Source organism: Salvelinus fontinalis, chromosome 21 (assembly GCF_029448725.1).
Source record: "Salvelinus fontinalis isolate EN_2023a chromosome 21, ASM2944872v1, whole genome shotgun sequence".
Taxonomy (NCBI): domain Eukaryota; kingdom Metazoa; phylum Chordata; class Actinopteri; order Salmoniformes; family Salmonidae; genus Salvelinus; species Salvelinus fontinalis.
This window is the reverse complement of record NC_074685.1, coordinates 18,388,873-18,404,651: the sequence shown is the minus strand read 5'-3', so window position 1 is coordinate 18,404,651 and position 15,779 is coordinate 18,388,873. Positions and strand designations below refer to the sequence as shown.

At 40.1% G+C, this 15,779-nt stretch overlaps 1 protein-coding gene across 1 annotated transcript; it reads right to left on the bottom strand.

Annotated features, from left to right (window-relative positions):
* Window positions 1-6,771: 6,771 nt before the first annotated feature.
* LOC129819112 (chloride intracellular channel protein 4-like) lies at window positions 6,772-15,779 on the bottom strand. Its single transcript, XM_055875680.1, has 6 exons — window positions 15,553-15,779; window positions 10,289-10,398; window positions 9,924-10,049; window positions 9,632-9,738; window positions 8,953-9,128; window positions 6,772-8,622 (listed from the first exon to the last, which is right to left on the bottom strand). The coding sequence occupies exons 1-6, from the start codon at window positions 15,586-15,588 to the stop codon at window positions 8,458-8,460; spliced, it is 720 nt and encodes a 239-aa protein (XP_055731655.1). The 5' UTR covers window positions 15,589-15,779; the 3' UTR covers window positions 6,772-8,457.

Genomic DNA, 15,779 nt, shown 5'->3' with positions numbered 1-15,779 from the left:
ATCTGGTTATGACCCTTTTGCCTGTCCACGACCATTCTCTTGCCTACCCCTTTGGATTAACTTCACTAGGGTAGGGGGCAGCATTCGGAATTTTGGATGAAAAGCGTGCCCAAAGTAGACTGCCTGCTACTCAGGCCCAGAAGCTAGGATATGCATATAATTGGTAGATTTGGATAGAAAACACTCTAAAGTTAATGTAATAATAATGTAAATAATGTCTGAGTATAACAGAACTGATATGGCAGGTGAAAACCAGAGGAAAATCCATCCAGGAAGTGCTTTTATTTTGAAATGCCTGTTTTTCCATTGAAAGCCAAAGACTTAGGACCCAGTTCATGATCTCTATGGCTTCCTCTACATGTGGCCAGTCTTTAGGCATTGTTTCAGGCTTTTACTCTGAAAAATGAGGGAGATACAGCACTTTCAATGAGAGGACAGTGGAAATTTCCAGACATGAGTCCAGCACGTGCCCGGGAGAGCGCCTTTCTTGTTTCTCCTTTTCTATTGACGAAGCTTTTGTCCGGTTGAAACATTATTGATTATTTTTGACAAAAACAAGCCGAGGATTGATTTTAAACATCGTTTGACATGTTTCTATGAACTTTTATGGTACTTTTTGGATTTTTTGTCTGTCTTTTGTGACTGCGCTTTGTTCCCAATGTATTTCTGAACAAAACACACCAACAAAACAGAGGTTTTTGGACATAAAGAGGGACATTATCGAACAAAACAAACATTTATTGTGTAACATGGAGTCTTCGGAGTGCAACCATATGAAGATCATCAAAGGTAAGTGATACAGTTTATCGCTATTTCTGACTTTTGTTACTCCTCTTCTTGGCTGCTAACTGTTTGTAATGATTTGTCTGCTGGGCGCTGTTCTCAGATAATCGCATGGTTGGCTTTCGCTGTAAAGCCTTTTTGAAATCTGACAGCGGTTGGATTAACAATAAGTTTATCTTAAAGCTGGTGTATAACATTTGTATCTTATGTGTGTTGATTATGATAATGTCTGTTTTGAGTTTCACGCTCTGCAATTTCACCGGATGTTTGAGACAGTGGATTATTGAACAAAACGCGCTAACAAAATTTGTAAAAAAATAAATGACCCTTATCTTCAGCAAGGTCCTCCATAGAGATTCGAGAGTATTTCATTAACAAGTTTCTCTTCCCTCAATCTTTGAAGTTCAGCAATTTCTTTACCTCCCTTCATGGCTGTTTGACTTATTTCATACTTCATTCATTCCCAATATTTCCCATAAGACTTAACTGGAGGAAAGTCCAACTATTTTTCTTGTATAATATCTTTGGCATCCATCTTGAAATCATCTTCCAACAGTCTGCTATTGAGTTTCCAATAACTCCGATTCGGTTTATTAACTTGAGCCATTAATATTTAAAGATAAGAATACAACTTTATGATCCATCAGAATTGATGTTTCAATGGATACCTGGAATACATTATCTAATGAATTAGAAATAAACCAGAAGTCAATTCTTGACTGTCTGGACAGTCCTTTTTATCAGGATATTTAGATCTCCAAATATCGAATAATCCAAGACATAGATTATTAAACTCAGGATTAACTATGCTGGATCTGGTAGGAGGACATCTGTCAATCATCACATTAGATACATAATTTAAATTTCCACCTAAGATAATTTTGATATCCTGAAATACACCTTTAACTCTATAAATCTCTTCTTCAAATTCTTGAAATAGTATCCTGTTTTGTTTGTTGTTGGATGGATAGATATTCCCTAATAAAAACATTTCACTTTTCAAATTCGGTTAAACTTAACCAAAGCCCAGAGTGGTGAGTCTTACTACTGATGACCGTCCCTTTAAATGCACCTCTTAAAACTGCTACACCTGCAGAGTGGTTGTTGCCATATGATAACCAGAGATCGTTACCCCATTGATTTTTCCAAAAGCTAGATCGGAAGAACAAGCATGAGTCTTTTGTAGAAAGTAAAAGGCTGCATTAAACCGTTTGCAATACAGGAAAATGGCCTTAAGTTTGAGTAAATTAAGAATACCCCTGATATTAATTGAACAAGGAGATAAAGACAAACTTCAACCAACAACCTTGTTATGCTAATATAAGCTTTTCCTAAGGATATGTAACTCAGAAGGATGTCCATCTCATTATTAAACCCTCCAACAAAAACAAACACTGGTCATAAAGTAACCAAATTATTCTTATTCCCACAAGGGGGAGACATTGTGTAGACATTACAATAAGCAGTTATTCACCCATAATTAGTGTTCAGTTTACCAGTTTTCAGGTCAGCCTTTTCTCATTCAAGTGTTTGTGTAAATTCTTTACAATAAAAGGCTGCTTTTCACCTGGTAATTAGGCAGTGTTTAAGCCTGCCAGTTCTGGCTGAGTTAGACTCTGGCTGCCTCTCAAATGTTTCGATTTTGCCACATTTCTTTTCCATCGATGATCACTCTTGCACTGACAAAAAAATGCAGTTTTCCCTGCCTTTGGAGCTGCAGCCACCATCGGTCACAGTTTCTCCCGTGTCACTTTGTCCGCAGAGATCAGATCCTCCGTGAACCTCAATTTGTGCTTGATGAAGAACTCACGTGTAGATCTGTTGGTGACCCGGATGATGGTTGTCCTTGGTCTCTTGTCTTGATCCTTGAGTCTTCCCAAACGATGAACGATGTCCACATTTTCCTGAAGTTTGGCTTTTGATTCGGGAATGACAGCTCCACAGATGTCAACAACTCTGCATTTGATGTCCTCGCCCGCCTGCTCTGGAATTCCATGGAGCCTCAAGTTCCACCTGCACTAGTATCTCTCCTCCTCATTCACCTTTTGCTTGAGTTCAGCCAACTTTTCATTTTCCTGGCAGATAACTTCCACCTTCATGCCACTTTTGAGGGTTTTCACTTCTCCAGAGAAAGTCAACAGATGTTTTTATGGCCTCATCTTATTCCTCCTAACCATGTCCTCCAAGCCATCTGCCCTTTCATCTATCTATGCTGTCAAAAGCATCACAATATTGTTTTGCATCTCAAGAAGTGACACCCTCATCTTTTTCCCCTGGGGCTTGACTGGAGTCTCGGGGTCATAAGGTAACGGCCTGAGCTGAGGACTGGATGGGTGCAGGTTGTCAGCAGTGTTGTCCGTGCATTGGAGAGACAGATGTCAACAAGATAAAAATACATTTGAAATGTCTTTATTAGTTTGGAACTTTTGTGAGTAATGTTTACTGTTAATTTTGTATTGTTTATTTCACGTTTGTTTATCTATTTCACTTGCTTTGGCAATGCAAACATATGTTTCCGTGCCAATAAAGCCCCTTGAATTGAATTGGTCTGTCCTAAAGCATGTATTGGTATTACAAGCTAGTTACTTTCTTAGGTCGTTTTGTTCTAGCATGACACACCTACATATTTGTTCTAGCTAAGCACTAACACGGTTTAATTAAACCCAGTTGATGAATCAGGTGTTGCTCGGCAAGGCTACTACCAAACCCGATTGGTCTTCAGGAGAGAAACATTTCTGCTCTTAAATTTGGGATTTCATTATTTACTGGAAGTAGGAACAATCCTAAATCGAAGTTTAAAAAGTAGATGGTACCTGCTGTTGGCTACCATAATGTGTAACACCACAGATAAAAGGGGAAACCTGTCTTTGGTGTAACTAGTAGGCTAACTTCAGCTAGCTTTCTCCGCTACACTGGACTGCTACACTGGACTGGCTATCATTTGGCGCAACCCTTGAATGGAATGTATGACAGGTTTAACTTGACAAAAGTTGAATCATTTTATAAATTTAAAATACAAGTTTAGGCTTTGGAGTGATTCAGAGACCATCCTTATCTTACTGCAGTGGGCTAAATCAGGGTCACGCTGAGTGTTTCTTGGTAGTTTTTAACAAATCTACTTTGAAACAAAAGGATCCAAGTCTACCTCCCAAGGTGGCTTGGGAGGTAGACTTGAAATGTACAAACTATGGCATAAGGGAACGATGAGTGGATAAATAATATAGTGGGCTCCGGAGTGGCTCAGTGGTCTAAGGCACTGCATCTCAGTGCTAGAGGCATCACTACAGACCCTGGTTCAATCCCGTGCTGTATCACAACCAGCTGGGATCGGGAGTCCCATGGGGTGGTGCACAATTGGGTCAGCGGAGGGGTGGGCCGTCATTGTAAAATAAGAATTTGTTCTTAACTGACTTGCCTAGTTAAATAAAGGTTAATAAAAAATTTGGATTAAGACATTAATGAGCAAGCCAGATGTAGTCAATATAACTATTTGTTCAGCACTTTTGAAATGTGAAGCAACAGAATTCAGAACCTGGGCCATTCTTACGGTATTCTCCCTGTACGCCAAGCCAGGACAGCAGGATAAATAAAGGGGGCATATAAGCAGAAAATGCTTTAATTTTCTGCTTATATGCCCCCTTTATTTATCCTACGGATTTATCCTCTTACAATATTTGATGATGACATTTCTCTAAAACAAGCTATAGAATACATGTGCTCCACCAAGTCAGAACAGTAGTCTAGGTTATGGGGGGGGGAAAGGGAGCAAATTATTATGGTGAGGCACATGGCTACTAACAGCTTACTACACAACATACACTTAGTATTACTTTCTTAGCTACAGTATACATATCTCCCTGGCACATTACATCATTTATGCAGCAGCATACAATATATTTTTGGACCTACAGTTGTGTGGTCCTTCTTGTGGGCACATTTTATCATGACACTTTGTCATCGAGGTCTGGCGTTCTCTGGATTTATGGTGCTCTCAAGACAACTGGGAACTCGAAAAAAACAAAACAAGGTTGAATCATGACGTCGGTGCTCTAGAAAGAGGCCTGAGTTCCCTACTTGGAATTCCGAGTTGGATGACAGTTCAAAACTTATTTTCCTAGTCGGAGCTCGTTTTTTTCGTGTTCCCAGTTGTCTTGAACTCACTGAAGTCTGGCTTGACAGCATGGCCAATGTATTCAACTTTTTCTGGCCCATGGTTTTGTGTGAATGTTTATCCTTTTAAGCTTGGAAAAGAGTCCCTTAAACTCAAGACTTGGCCAGTTGATCATTGACGTGATTCATGTTGATGACTGATTGTCTAGCTTGCTAGCTAAGGCATGATCAGTCCAATCAAAGCTATGGTAGATATAACGTGATTTGACAATTTTATCTGTGGCCAACGACCTTGAGCCTTCTTGGGTGGGCACTTCTAATGTAAATCAATGGTAGCACCCAAGGTGGATTGAACTTTCAAGCTCTCCCTGTACATTTTGCAGTGACGTAGTGTCCACCCCTTACCAACCCCTATGCTCTGCATTTTCTGCTGGCTGCCCCTCCACCACAGAAAGCACTGAGCTAGGCTAAAAAGCCTGCATTTTGGAGCTGCCTTACTCAAGAAAGCAAAAAAGAGACTATGTTTAAACATTTTTACATTACATTTTACATTGGTTACAAACTGATATGTGACACATATTATAATAACATGTGTAGTGTTTGAGAGATAAGCAGCATGTTGTTATGCACACCTGGTTAAAATGGTATTCACGTGTTCAGTGCGTGATATTGGAAATATGTATCTGATTGGATGCGCATAGTTTTATTGGCAGGCCTCATTGGTTGTTGGCCAAGGTACTCAATTGTGTTTTCCTTTGAGCAGGTGCAGATGGACACAGCTTGGAACCGGCTATGTAGTATCCACTGTCATCTTGGAAATAAACCTCTTTGTGATGTTAATGCTTTATACTGTCAAGTTTCTCTTTACAATAACTAAAAAGAACCCGCTTCCTTTAACCGGGGATGCAACAACATGCAAAGCAAGCAACAAAACCATTTTTTTGTATATACAGTACCAGTCAAAAGTTTGGACACACCTACTCATTCAAGGGTTTTTCTTTATTTTTACTTTTCTACATTGTAGAATAATAGTGAAGACATCATCTTCTTATTGGTGTCCTTTAGTAGTGGTCAGCATATGTGGGAACTCCTTCAAGACTGTTGGAAAAGCAATACAGGTGAAGCTGGTTGAGAGAATGCCAACAGTATGCAAAGCTGTCATCAAGGCTAAGGGTGGCCTACAAAAGGCACCTAAAGGACTCTCAGACCATGAGAAACAAGATTCTCTGGTCTTATGAAACCAAGATTGAACTCTTTCGCCTGAATGCCAAGCGTCACATCTGGAGAACCTGGCACCATCCCTACGGTACAGCACGGTGGTGGCAGCATCAGGGACTGGGAGACTAGTCAGGATCAAGGGAAAGATGAATGGGACAAAGTACATAGATATCCTTAACGAAATCCTGCTCCAGAGTGCTCAGGACCTAAGATTGTGGTGAAGGTTTACCTTCCAACAGGACAATGACCCTAAGCACACAGCCAAGACAAGGCAGGTGTGGCTTTCGGGACAGGTCTCTGAATGTCCTTGAGTGGTCCAGCCAGAGCCCAGACTTGATCTAATATCTCTGGAGAATCCTGAAAATAGCTGTGCAGTGATGCTCCCAATTCAACCTGACAGAGAGGAGAAACTCCCCAAATACAGATCTGCCAAGCTTGTAGCATCATACCCAAGAAGATGCGAGGCTGTAATCGCTGCGTTTCAACAAAGTACTGAGTAAAGGGTCTGAATACTTATGTAAATTAGATATTTCTGTTTCTTATTTTAATAAATGTGCAAAAATCTATAAAAACCTGTTTTTGCTTTAACATTATGAAGTATTGTGTGTAAATTGATGAGGGGAAAAATATATTTAATAAATTTTAGAATAAGGCTAAATGTGAAAAGTCAAGGGGCCTGACTACTTTCCAAATGCACTGTGTGTTATCACCTTCCTCCCTCTCCCTCTGAAAGGTCCTCTCAGTTTTTGTTGGTATCTTTCTTTGACATTAGTATTTCCCCAGTTGAAGATTCACCTCCTGATACTTTTGTCTGTCTTGTTCTTTTCTTCAATGATATTTCCAACGACATCTTCGTCATCAGTCGCTTCTGTCCTCATCTCCTCTTTTGTCTTTCTCCACTTCTTTACTCTCTCTTTCAATCTCTCCCTTTCAATACCCGCTGCCTCTCATCGCCAGCGTGATCGAGTCAAACTGTCACAAAGTGTCACAACTTCCGCCGAAGTCGGTCCCTCTCCTTGTTCGGCGGTCGACATCACCGGCCTTCTAGCCATCGCCGATCCACTTTTCATTTTCCATTTGTTTTGTCTTTGTCTTACACACCTGGTTTCAATTCCCCAATTACTTGTTCATTATTTAACCCTCTGTTCTCCCATGTCTGTTTGTGAGTAATTATTTGTATGTAGTACGGTCCGTTAATGTGGGCTCTCTTTTTGTATTGCATTTGTATATGTTGAGTAAAGTACGTTTATTTACTCATATCTGCTGTCCTGCGCCTGACTCCTCTACATCAGCTACACACAGACCACATTACAATATAAGATAAGTTCAGTGTTTCTTCCACTGAACTGACTGTCTGTATCATAGATAATATATCTGGACTGTATTCTATTCGAACCAAAACCAGGGTTAGGTAGGTTACTTTCTAAATGTAATCTGTTACAGTTACTAGTTACCTGTCCAAAATTGTAATCAGTAACATAACTTTTGGATTTCCCAAACACAATAACTTCTCTGATTTTCTTCCGTTACTTTTGGATTACTTTCCCCTCGAGGCATTAGAAGACAAAAAGGATCCATCAAATGCATTTGGTGTGTCATCATAGTGGTCTCTGACTTTGATCAATTCTATGGGTGGAATAATCACTTCTCATTTTATGATTCCACCCACAGCAATGAAAACAGGTTGCAAGCCAAACACTTTTAGATAAACCAATTAAAATTAGTTTTAGGCCTACTCAGACTAATATTTCTGGGCATTGCTATGATAGTAATTTCAATATAGCACATTTCATTAATGGAAAACCTATCAATCCACATACAATAGTATCACAATTATCTTTGTTTACTTGGCATTTGACATAATGCTTTCTCTTTGTCTCTCAGGGATAGAACATCCAGATCCTTACAATTGCCATACAAAGTGTGCACATTGCTAGATTTTTAAAGTGAGCATAAATTACATTGAAAGATTATTAAAATGTATGTTTTAACAGTTGTGTATAATTCAAGGAACGCAAATATCTACAGAAACTAAACAGGCAGCACATAATTGTATTGCACACACATTGTAATAGTACATATGTGAGCAGACCTTCACCCTGTACACACAGCGTTATACACAAATGTGTTACTGACAGAAGACAGACATGTCTCATTCTGAGGCACAGGCAGCAGGCTTATTTTTCTGCTCCTCTACACATAAATCATGGCTTCATAGCCCTCTTTCCCCTTTTATATTTCTTCTCTTGTCTAAACATACCTTCTTCAACTCCTCTTTTACTCTGTCTGCCCCCCTCCCTCTCTATCTCTCATTGCCCTCCTCTCTCCCCATCCTTCTCTCCTGATCTACTTGTTGAGGTATTTGGCCACCGAGTGGTAGGCCAGTAGGATCTCAGAATCCTTGGGGCAGGTATAGCGGAACTCGTCCTGCTGGTAGGCCTTGGTCAGGTAGCGGGTCAGACCGGGCAGAGCCACAGGGATCTCAAAGTCACGGTACTTCCTACACACCACCTGTGGTGAGCAAGAGAGGGGGAAAGGGAGTCAACATGACACACACTGAACCACACTGAACAACATTTTCATCTGTTTACTAGTAGCACAGTGGTGCTAGTGGTACTTGCAGTCATACAGACTAATAAAAAGCCCAATATTCCCATTGCTTAAACCATAGCTACACATCTGAGTGCACCTATAAATACTGTAAAAGGAATAGACCTTTGCCCTTCTTGATAGAGATTGAGATGGTTCCAACAAAGAGGAGCAGAATAGAGGAAAGTACAATAGATGACACTAGCAAAGGTGATGTAATCTAGGACTTCCTGAAATGCTTGATCTGATAACCTTGACTATGTTGAGCTTGGGCAGCAGGTTGCAGTCAGCCAGACTGAGGGAGTTCCCATCCAGATAGTGCCGTGATGACTTGGGGACGTCTGGGTTTTGGTCCAGCTCGTGTAGGAGTGGCGTCAGCAGGTACTGATCCAACTTCATCAGGCTCTTCAGAAACTTCTTCTCAAGCACTGAAAAGCAGCAAAGCCTCATAAAAAAAACAGAACTACTGTTTCAATGACTCATCCATCAATGTCAAAACAAGGAGGGGCTCTTACTATCGTTGAGTCCAGGGTTAGGGTTCTCTTACTATCGTTGAGTCCAGGGTTAGGGTTCTCTTACTATCGTTGAGTCCAGGGTTAGGGTTCTCTTACTATCGTTGAGTCCAGGGTTAGGGTTCTCTTACTATCGTTGAGTCCAGGGTTAGGGTTCTCTTACTATCGTTGAGTCCAGGGCTAGGGTTCTCTTACTATCGTTGAGTCCAGGGTTAGGGTTCTCTTACTATCGTTGAGTCCAGGGTTAGGGTTCTCTTACTATCGTTGAGTCCAGGGTTAGGGTTCTCTTACTATCGTTGAGTCCAGGGTTAGGGTTCTCTTACTATCGTTGAGTCCAGGGTTAGGGTTCTCTTACTATCGTTGAGTCCAGGGTTAGGGTTCTCTTACTATCGTTGAGTCCAGGGTTAGGGTTCTCTTACTATCGTTGAGTCCAGGGTTAGGGTTCTTGATGTATGCAGAAAACTTGTGGAAGATGTCATCTCCAGCACCGTTGGACTCCTTGTAGCGACAGCAGAGCTTGGGGTACCTGGAAAGGTAATGCCATTAGCTCTCACCTTTCTGAGTTAGTTGAGCCAGTGGAGGATACATTTGACTGCAAATATGTTAATTGCCCTGTAATAAACATTTATTTATTAATGACTTGTCTCTTTGTGTGTGTGTGTGTGCGTGCGTGCGTGAATTTATGCCTGTTGATGTTCATCACACACTCACTGTGGCGGAGCCAGTGCCTCCTCTAGGAACTCCTCGATCTTGTTGGTGTCTGTGCGCACCTCCCCGCCGAAGATGAGGAACGGGGGCTGAGAGCCTAGGGCAAGGTCCTTCAGCACTTCTGGAGCCCTGACAGAAAGGGGACCAGATAAAACACATGGGGGAGAAAAGCATTTAATTGCACACTTCATCTATCACACACAATCCTCTAGTTATTCTATCAGTGTTAGCAGTACATAAGTAGTTGTTACCTGGACATGTATGGACAAGCTCTTAGATTCATGCCTGGCTTGGATGGATTGAACTGTTGCATTAAGTGCATCATTGTGGAGAGTGTATGTCCGTGAGAGTGAAAGCCACATATATACCTTTTCATGTCTACTGTGGTGAGGGTGAAGTTGGCCCCTTTCAGCCAGAGGATCATAAAGAGTCGCTGACAGAAGGGACAGTTCCCCACACTCTCCCCATCATCACTGGCCTATCGGGTGGATGGGTGGAGGTTGGAGGGGTGTGCGATAGAGAAGGAAAATGGACAGAATAAAAATGTGGTCTCTTCAATCAGTCAGTAATTCGTTTTTTTTCAATTGTTTCATAATGTAAGTACAGTGTAAGAAAGACGATTAATTGTTATAGTACTTTCGACACTTTACTAACTTACGTAATTACACTGCAATAAGGACACAGTAATGTAAAGTTGACATTTTTATTTATATAGCACCTCTTACAACACCTGTATATCCTATGATGTAACCTTTGAGAATCAACATAATTGAGTCATTGGAATGTGAGGAAGCGAAGGTGTTTTCAGCAGCATGGGATAAAGCCTCCAAACTGGAGACGCCTCTTTTCAGTTTCTGTTCAACTGACTTGGATTCTCACAGAAACACACCGATACTCAGTAACTGTACAGGATATATTGTAAACACAAGCTTTTACTAAGAGGTTACATTGCTCCATCGGAAAACAACTTTTTGAAATCACTTTTTTTATTTTCCACAATATCACTACCGGTCAAAGGTTTTAGAATAAAAAATATATATTTTCTACCTTGTAGAATAATAGGGAAGTCATCAAAACTATGAAATAACACATATGGAATCATGTAGTAACCCAACAAGTGTTAAACAAATCAAAATATATTTCACATTTGAGATTCTTCACATAGCCACCCTTGCCATGATAACACCTTTGCACACTCTTGGCATTCTCTCAACCAGCTTCATGAGGTAGTCACCTGGAATGCATTTCAATTAACAGATGTGCCTTCTTAAAAGTTAGTTTGTGGAATATCTTTCCTTCTTAATGCGTTTAAGCCAATCAGTTGTGTTGTGACAAAGTAGGGGCAGTATGCAGAAGATAGCCCTATTTGGTATAAGACCAAGTCTATATTAGGGTAAGAACAGCTCAAATAAGCAAAGAGAAACAACAGTCCATCATTACTTTAAGACATGAAGGTTAGTCAATGCAGAAAATTTCATGAACTTTGAAAGTTTCTTCAAGTGCAGTCGCAAAAACCATCAAGTGCTATGATGAAACTGGATCTCACGAGGACCGCCACAAGAATGGAAGGCCCAGAGTTACCTCTGCTGCAGAGGATAAGTTCATTAGAGTTACCAGCCTCCAAAATTGCAGCCCAAATAAATGCCTCACAGACTTCAAGTAACAGACACATTTCAACATCAACTGTTCAGAGGAAACTGCGTGAATCAGGCCTTCATGGTCGAATTGCTGCAAAGAACCTTCTACTAAAGGACACCAATAATAAGAAGAGACTTGCTTGGGCCAAGAAACACGAGCAATGAACCTTAGACAGGTGGAAATTTGTCCTTTGGTATGGAGTCCAAATTGGAGATTTTGGGCTTCTACCGCTGTGTCTTTGTGAGACGAATGGATGATCTCTGCATGTGTGGTTCCCACTGTAAAGCATGGAGGAGGAGGCATTATGGTGTGGGGGTGTTTGCTGGTGACACTGTCTGTGATTTATTTAGAATTCAAGGCACACTTAACCAGCATGGCTACCACAGCATTCTGCAGCGATACGCCATCCCATCTGGTTTTGGCTTAGTGGGACTATCATTTGTTTTTCAACAGGACAATGACCAAACACACCTCCAGGCTGTGTAAGGGCTATTTTACAAAGAAAGAGAATGATGGAGGGCTGCATCAAATGACCTGGCCTCCACAATCCCCCGACCTCAACCCAACTGAGATGGTTTGGGATGAGTCGGACTGCATGGAAAAGCAAGTGCTCAGCATATTTTTCCAAGACTGTTGGAAAAGCATTCCTCATTAAGCTAGTTGAGAGAATGCCAAGAATGTACAAAGCTGTCATCAAGGCAAAGGGTGGCTATTTGAAGAATCTCAAATATAAAATATATTTTGATTTGTTTAACATTTTTTGGTTGCTACATGATTCCACATGTGTTATTTTATAGTGTTGATGTCTTCACTATTATTCTACTGTAATACCCTTGTTAGAACCAAGTATTGAGTTTATTTGTTATAATTAATTGGTATTAGATTTAAAAGGTGATTGAATTTCTCCCAAATTGTAATGTTGTTAATGCATTTCTTTTGAAGGAATATTTCTTTAATGTATAATTGAATAGGTTGGTTTACTTTTAAGTTTAAGTTTAAGTTTTGACCAATAAGGTCGCTTGTTAAACTGTGGTCAATGGGAGAGTTGACCTGGTTAACGGGAGGCCTGGGGGAAAAAAAGAGAGGGAGAGAGAAGTTGAGAAAAGGATGGACGTTACATTATGACCGTTGGTGAAGAAAAATTATAAAAGGAGACGATAAAAATAAAACAAAATTGATACCTACCGAGTTTTGAAGGGAAATATTGTTTTTATTTTATAAGAGAGTTGTTATAATTTTGTTAAGAAAGACTTCGTAAAGACTGAAGCTACCGTCTCATCGTATTTGGGTATTTGACAGCCTTGAGGTTAGCCTAGCCTAGCCTAGCCTGCTAGCGGAACCCCTCGCCAACAGCCAGTGAAATTGCAGGGAGCCAAATTCAATCAACAGAAATCTCATAATTCAATATTTTTTTTTTTTTACATAATTTTAAAGATAAAATTCTCGTTAATCCAACCACAGTGTCCGATTTCAAAAAGGCTTTTCGGCGAAAGCAGAACATATCATTATGTTAGGTCAGCAACTAGTCACAGAAAGCATACAGCGATTTCCAACCAAAGAGACGGGTCCCAAAAAGCAGAAATAGAGATAAAATGAATCCTTAACCTTTGATATTCTTCATCAGATGACACTCCCGGGACAACATGTTACACAATACATGTATGTTTTGTTCGATCAAGTTCATATTTATATCCAAAAACCTCAGTTTACATTTGGCTTTGCCTCCAAAACATCCCATGAATTTGCACAGAGCCACATCAATTTACAGAAATACTCATAATAAACATTGATAAAAGATACAAGTGTTATTCACAGAATTAAAGATTTACTTCTCCTTAATGCAACTGCTGTGTCAGATTCCCAAAAAACTTTACGGAAAAAGCAAACCATGCAATAATCTGAGTGCGGCACTCAGACAACAAATCAAGCCAAACAGATATCCACCATGTTGGAGTAAACAGAAGTCAGAAATAGCATTATAAATATTCACTTACCTTTGATGATCTTCATCAGAATGCACTCCCAGGAATCCCAGTTCCACAATAAATATTTGATTTGTTCGATAAAGTTCATCTTTATGTCCAAATACCTCCTTTTCGTTTGCGCGTTTAGCACAGTAATCAAAATTCATGACGCGCCAGCACTAGGTGCAGACGAAAAGTCAAAAAGTTCCGTTACAGTCCGTAGAAATATGTCAAACGAAGTATAGAAGCAATCTTTAAGATGTTTTTAACATAAATCTTCAATAATGTTCCAACTGGAGAATTCTTTGTCTTCAGAAATGCAATGGAACTCAAGCTAACTCTCACGTGAACGCGCATGGTCAGCTCATGGCACTCTGGGAGAGAACTTACTCAATCCCCTCTCATTCACCCCCACTTCACAGTAGAAGCATCAAACAGGGTTCTAAAGACTGTTGACATCTAGTGGAAGCCTTAGAAAGTGCAATATGACCCCATAGACACTGTGTATTCGATAGGCCAAGAGTTGAAAAACTACAAACCTCAGATTTCCGACTTCCTGGTTGGATTTTTCTCAGGTTTTCGCCTGCCATATGAGTTCTGTTATACTCACAGACATCATTTAAACAGTTTTAGAAACTTCAGAGTGTTTTCTATCCAAATCTACTAATAATACGCATATATTAGCAACTGGGACTGAGTAGCAGGCAGTTTACTCTGGGCACGCTTTTCATCCAAATGTGAAAATGCTGCCCCCTATCCCAAACAGGCTAGCATCGTGTGACACCGAGAGAGAATTGCTTGGGAAAGGTTAACGAGGTCATGTTCCCATGGGATATCGGTTACTGCTAAAGAGTACTGTCTGCATTGATAGCCATGCTTGCTGTGGATCTTGTGAGGAAATCTGCAAGGAACTGCCATACTTCGCTGAGGGAATATCTACGTGTAGTGAGTAACCACAACGATGGGGTGCTTCTGGACTTTATGTGTGTCGTCATTTTATTTCAGCTCCAACGCGCGTCAACAGGTTAAACAAGCTTTAAATCATCTGGACATGGGTTGTATACGACTCATTGGGGTTTATTATCTTGTATTTCTTTTGATGTGGTGCTTTGAAAATGTAATAATACACATCTTGAACCTTATGTATGTTGCCTTGGTGGAGTCATTTACTGTTTCAATTGAATTTAATGCATGGGAAAGCATATCCTTATACAAAAACAAAAATCTATAATCATTCCATCTGAAGTTAATACCCTAGTTGTCATCACCCTTGATAGTTTACAATAGGGATTCTTATTGGAGATGTCCTTCTCACCTGACATCCCATGCTGTTGAGATATTCTACGTAAGTTAATAGAGAGTCAAATTCGAGCCTGGTGAGATGGTTACACTACAATGTAGAAAAATAGTAAAAATTAAGAAAATCCCTTGAATGAGTGTTCTAAAACTTTTGACCGGTAGTGTAGCTGAATTCTCTGGAACATGTATGGTGTACTAATGGGAGCTTACCACATGCTAATTTTCTTGTAGTTATAGCAACTAGCCATGTGATTTACAAATACACCTGGACTCACATATAATAAAGTTTCTGCTTTTCTATTAGCTTTATTTACAGATGTAAGAATCACGCTGTTGCAGGAGAACTTTCCTGCAATGCAGGACATTGAAAATGTGTAGTGTATTTGAGGTTTTAAAAGCCTTCTGACGTTTGCAATTTCCACTTTGAAATTTTGGACTTTATTTCCCATACAATTTTTTTAAATCAACCCTACAAAAATGTCCATTAATTATAATCCACATCATAATTCCCATTTCCTTTTGCTTCAGGATTATTTTCCTGTTGTAGCAAACTGGCTCAATTTAAGATCCTACATTTGTATGAACAAATATTTATTCCTTCCTTGCTGTAAGCTGTCTCTGGGACTAAAATGTACAACCTGTTGTTCTAAAACAGGACTAAAGTTTAAAATTTAAATACAGTAGGCCTAATACAGGCTCCATTGGAGGAAAGTTAGGTTTCTGACTCTTACCTTGATGAAGAGTTCAATCTTGGAGTCTTCAGCCATCTCGCTCAGACCCTTAGAGCCTAGAAACTAGTTACTGTTGGTTCTCAGAGGAGTGAGAGCTGTCAATGTCAGCCTGTCCTCATGTGTGTATCCTGATCCACACACATACGGCTAAATCACCATAGGTCACTGAAGGTCAGAAGAAGCTATGGATCCAAAAGGTCCGACTGCTGTTATAAAAAAAGATGGTC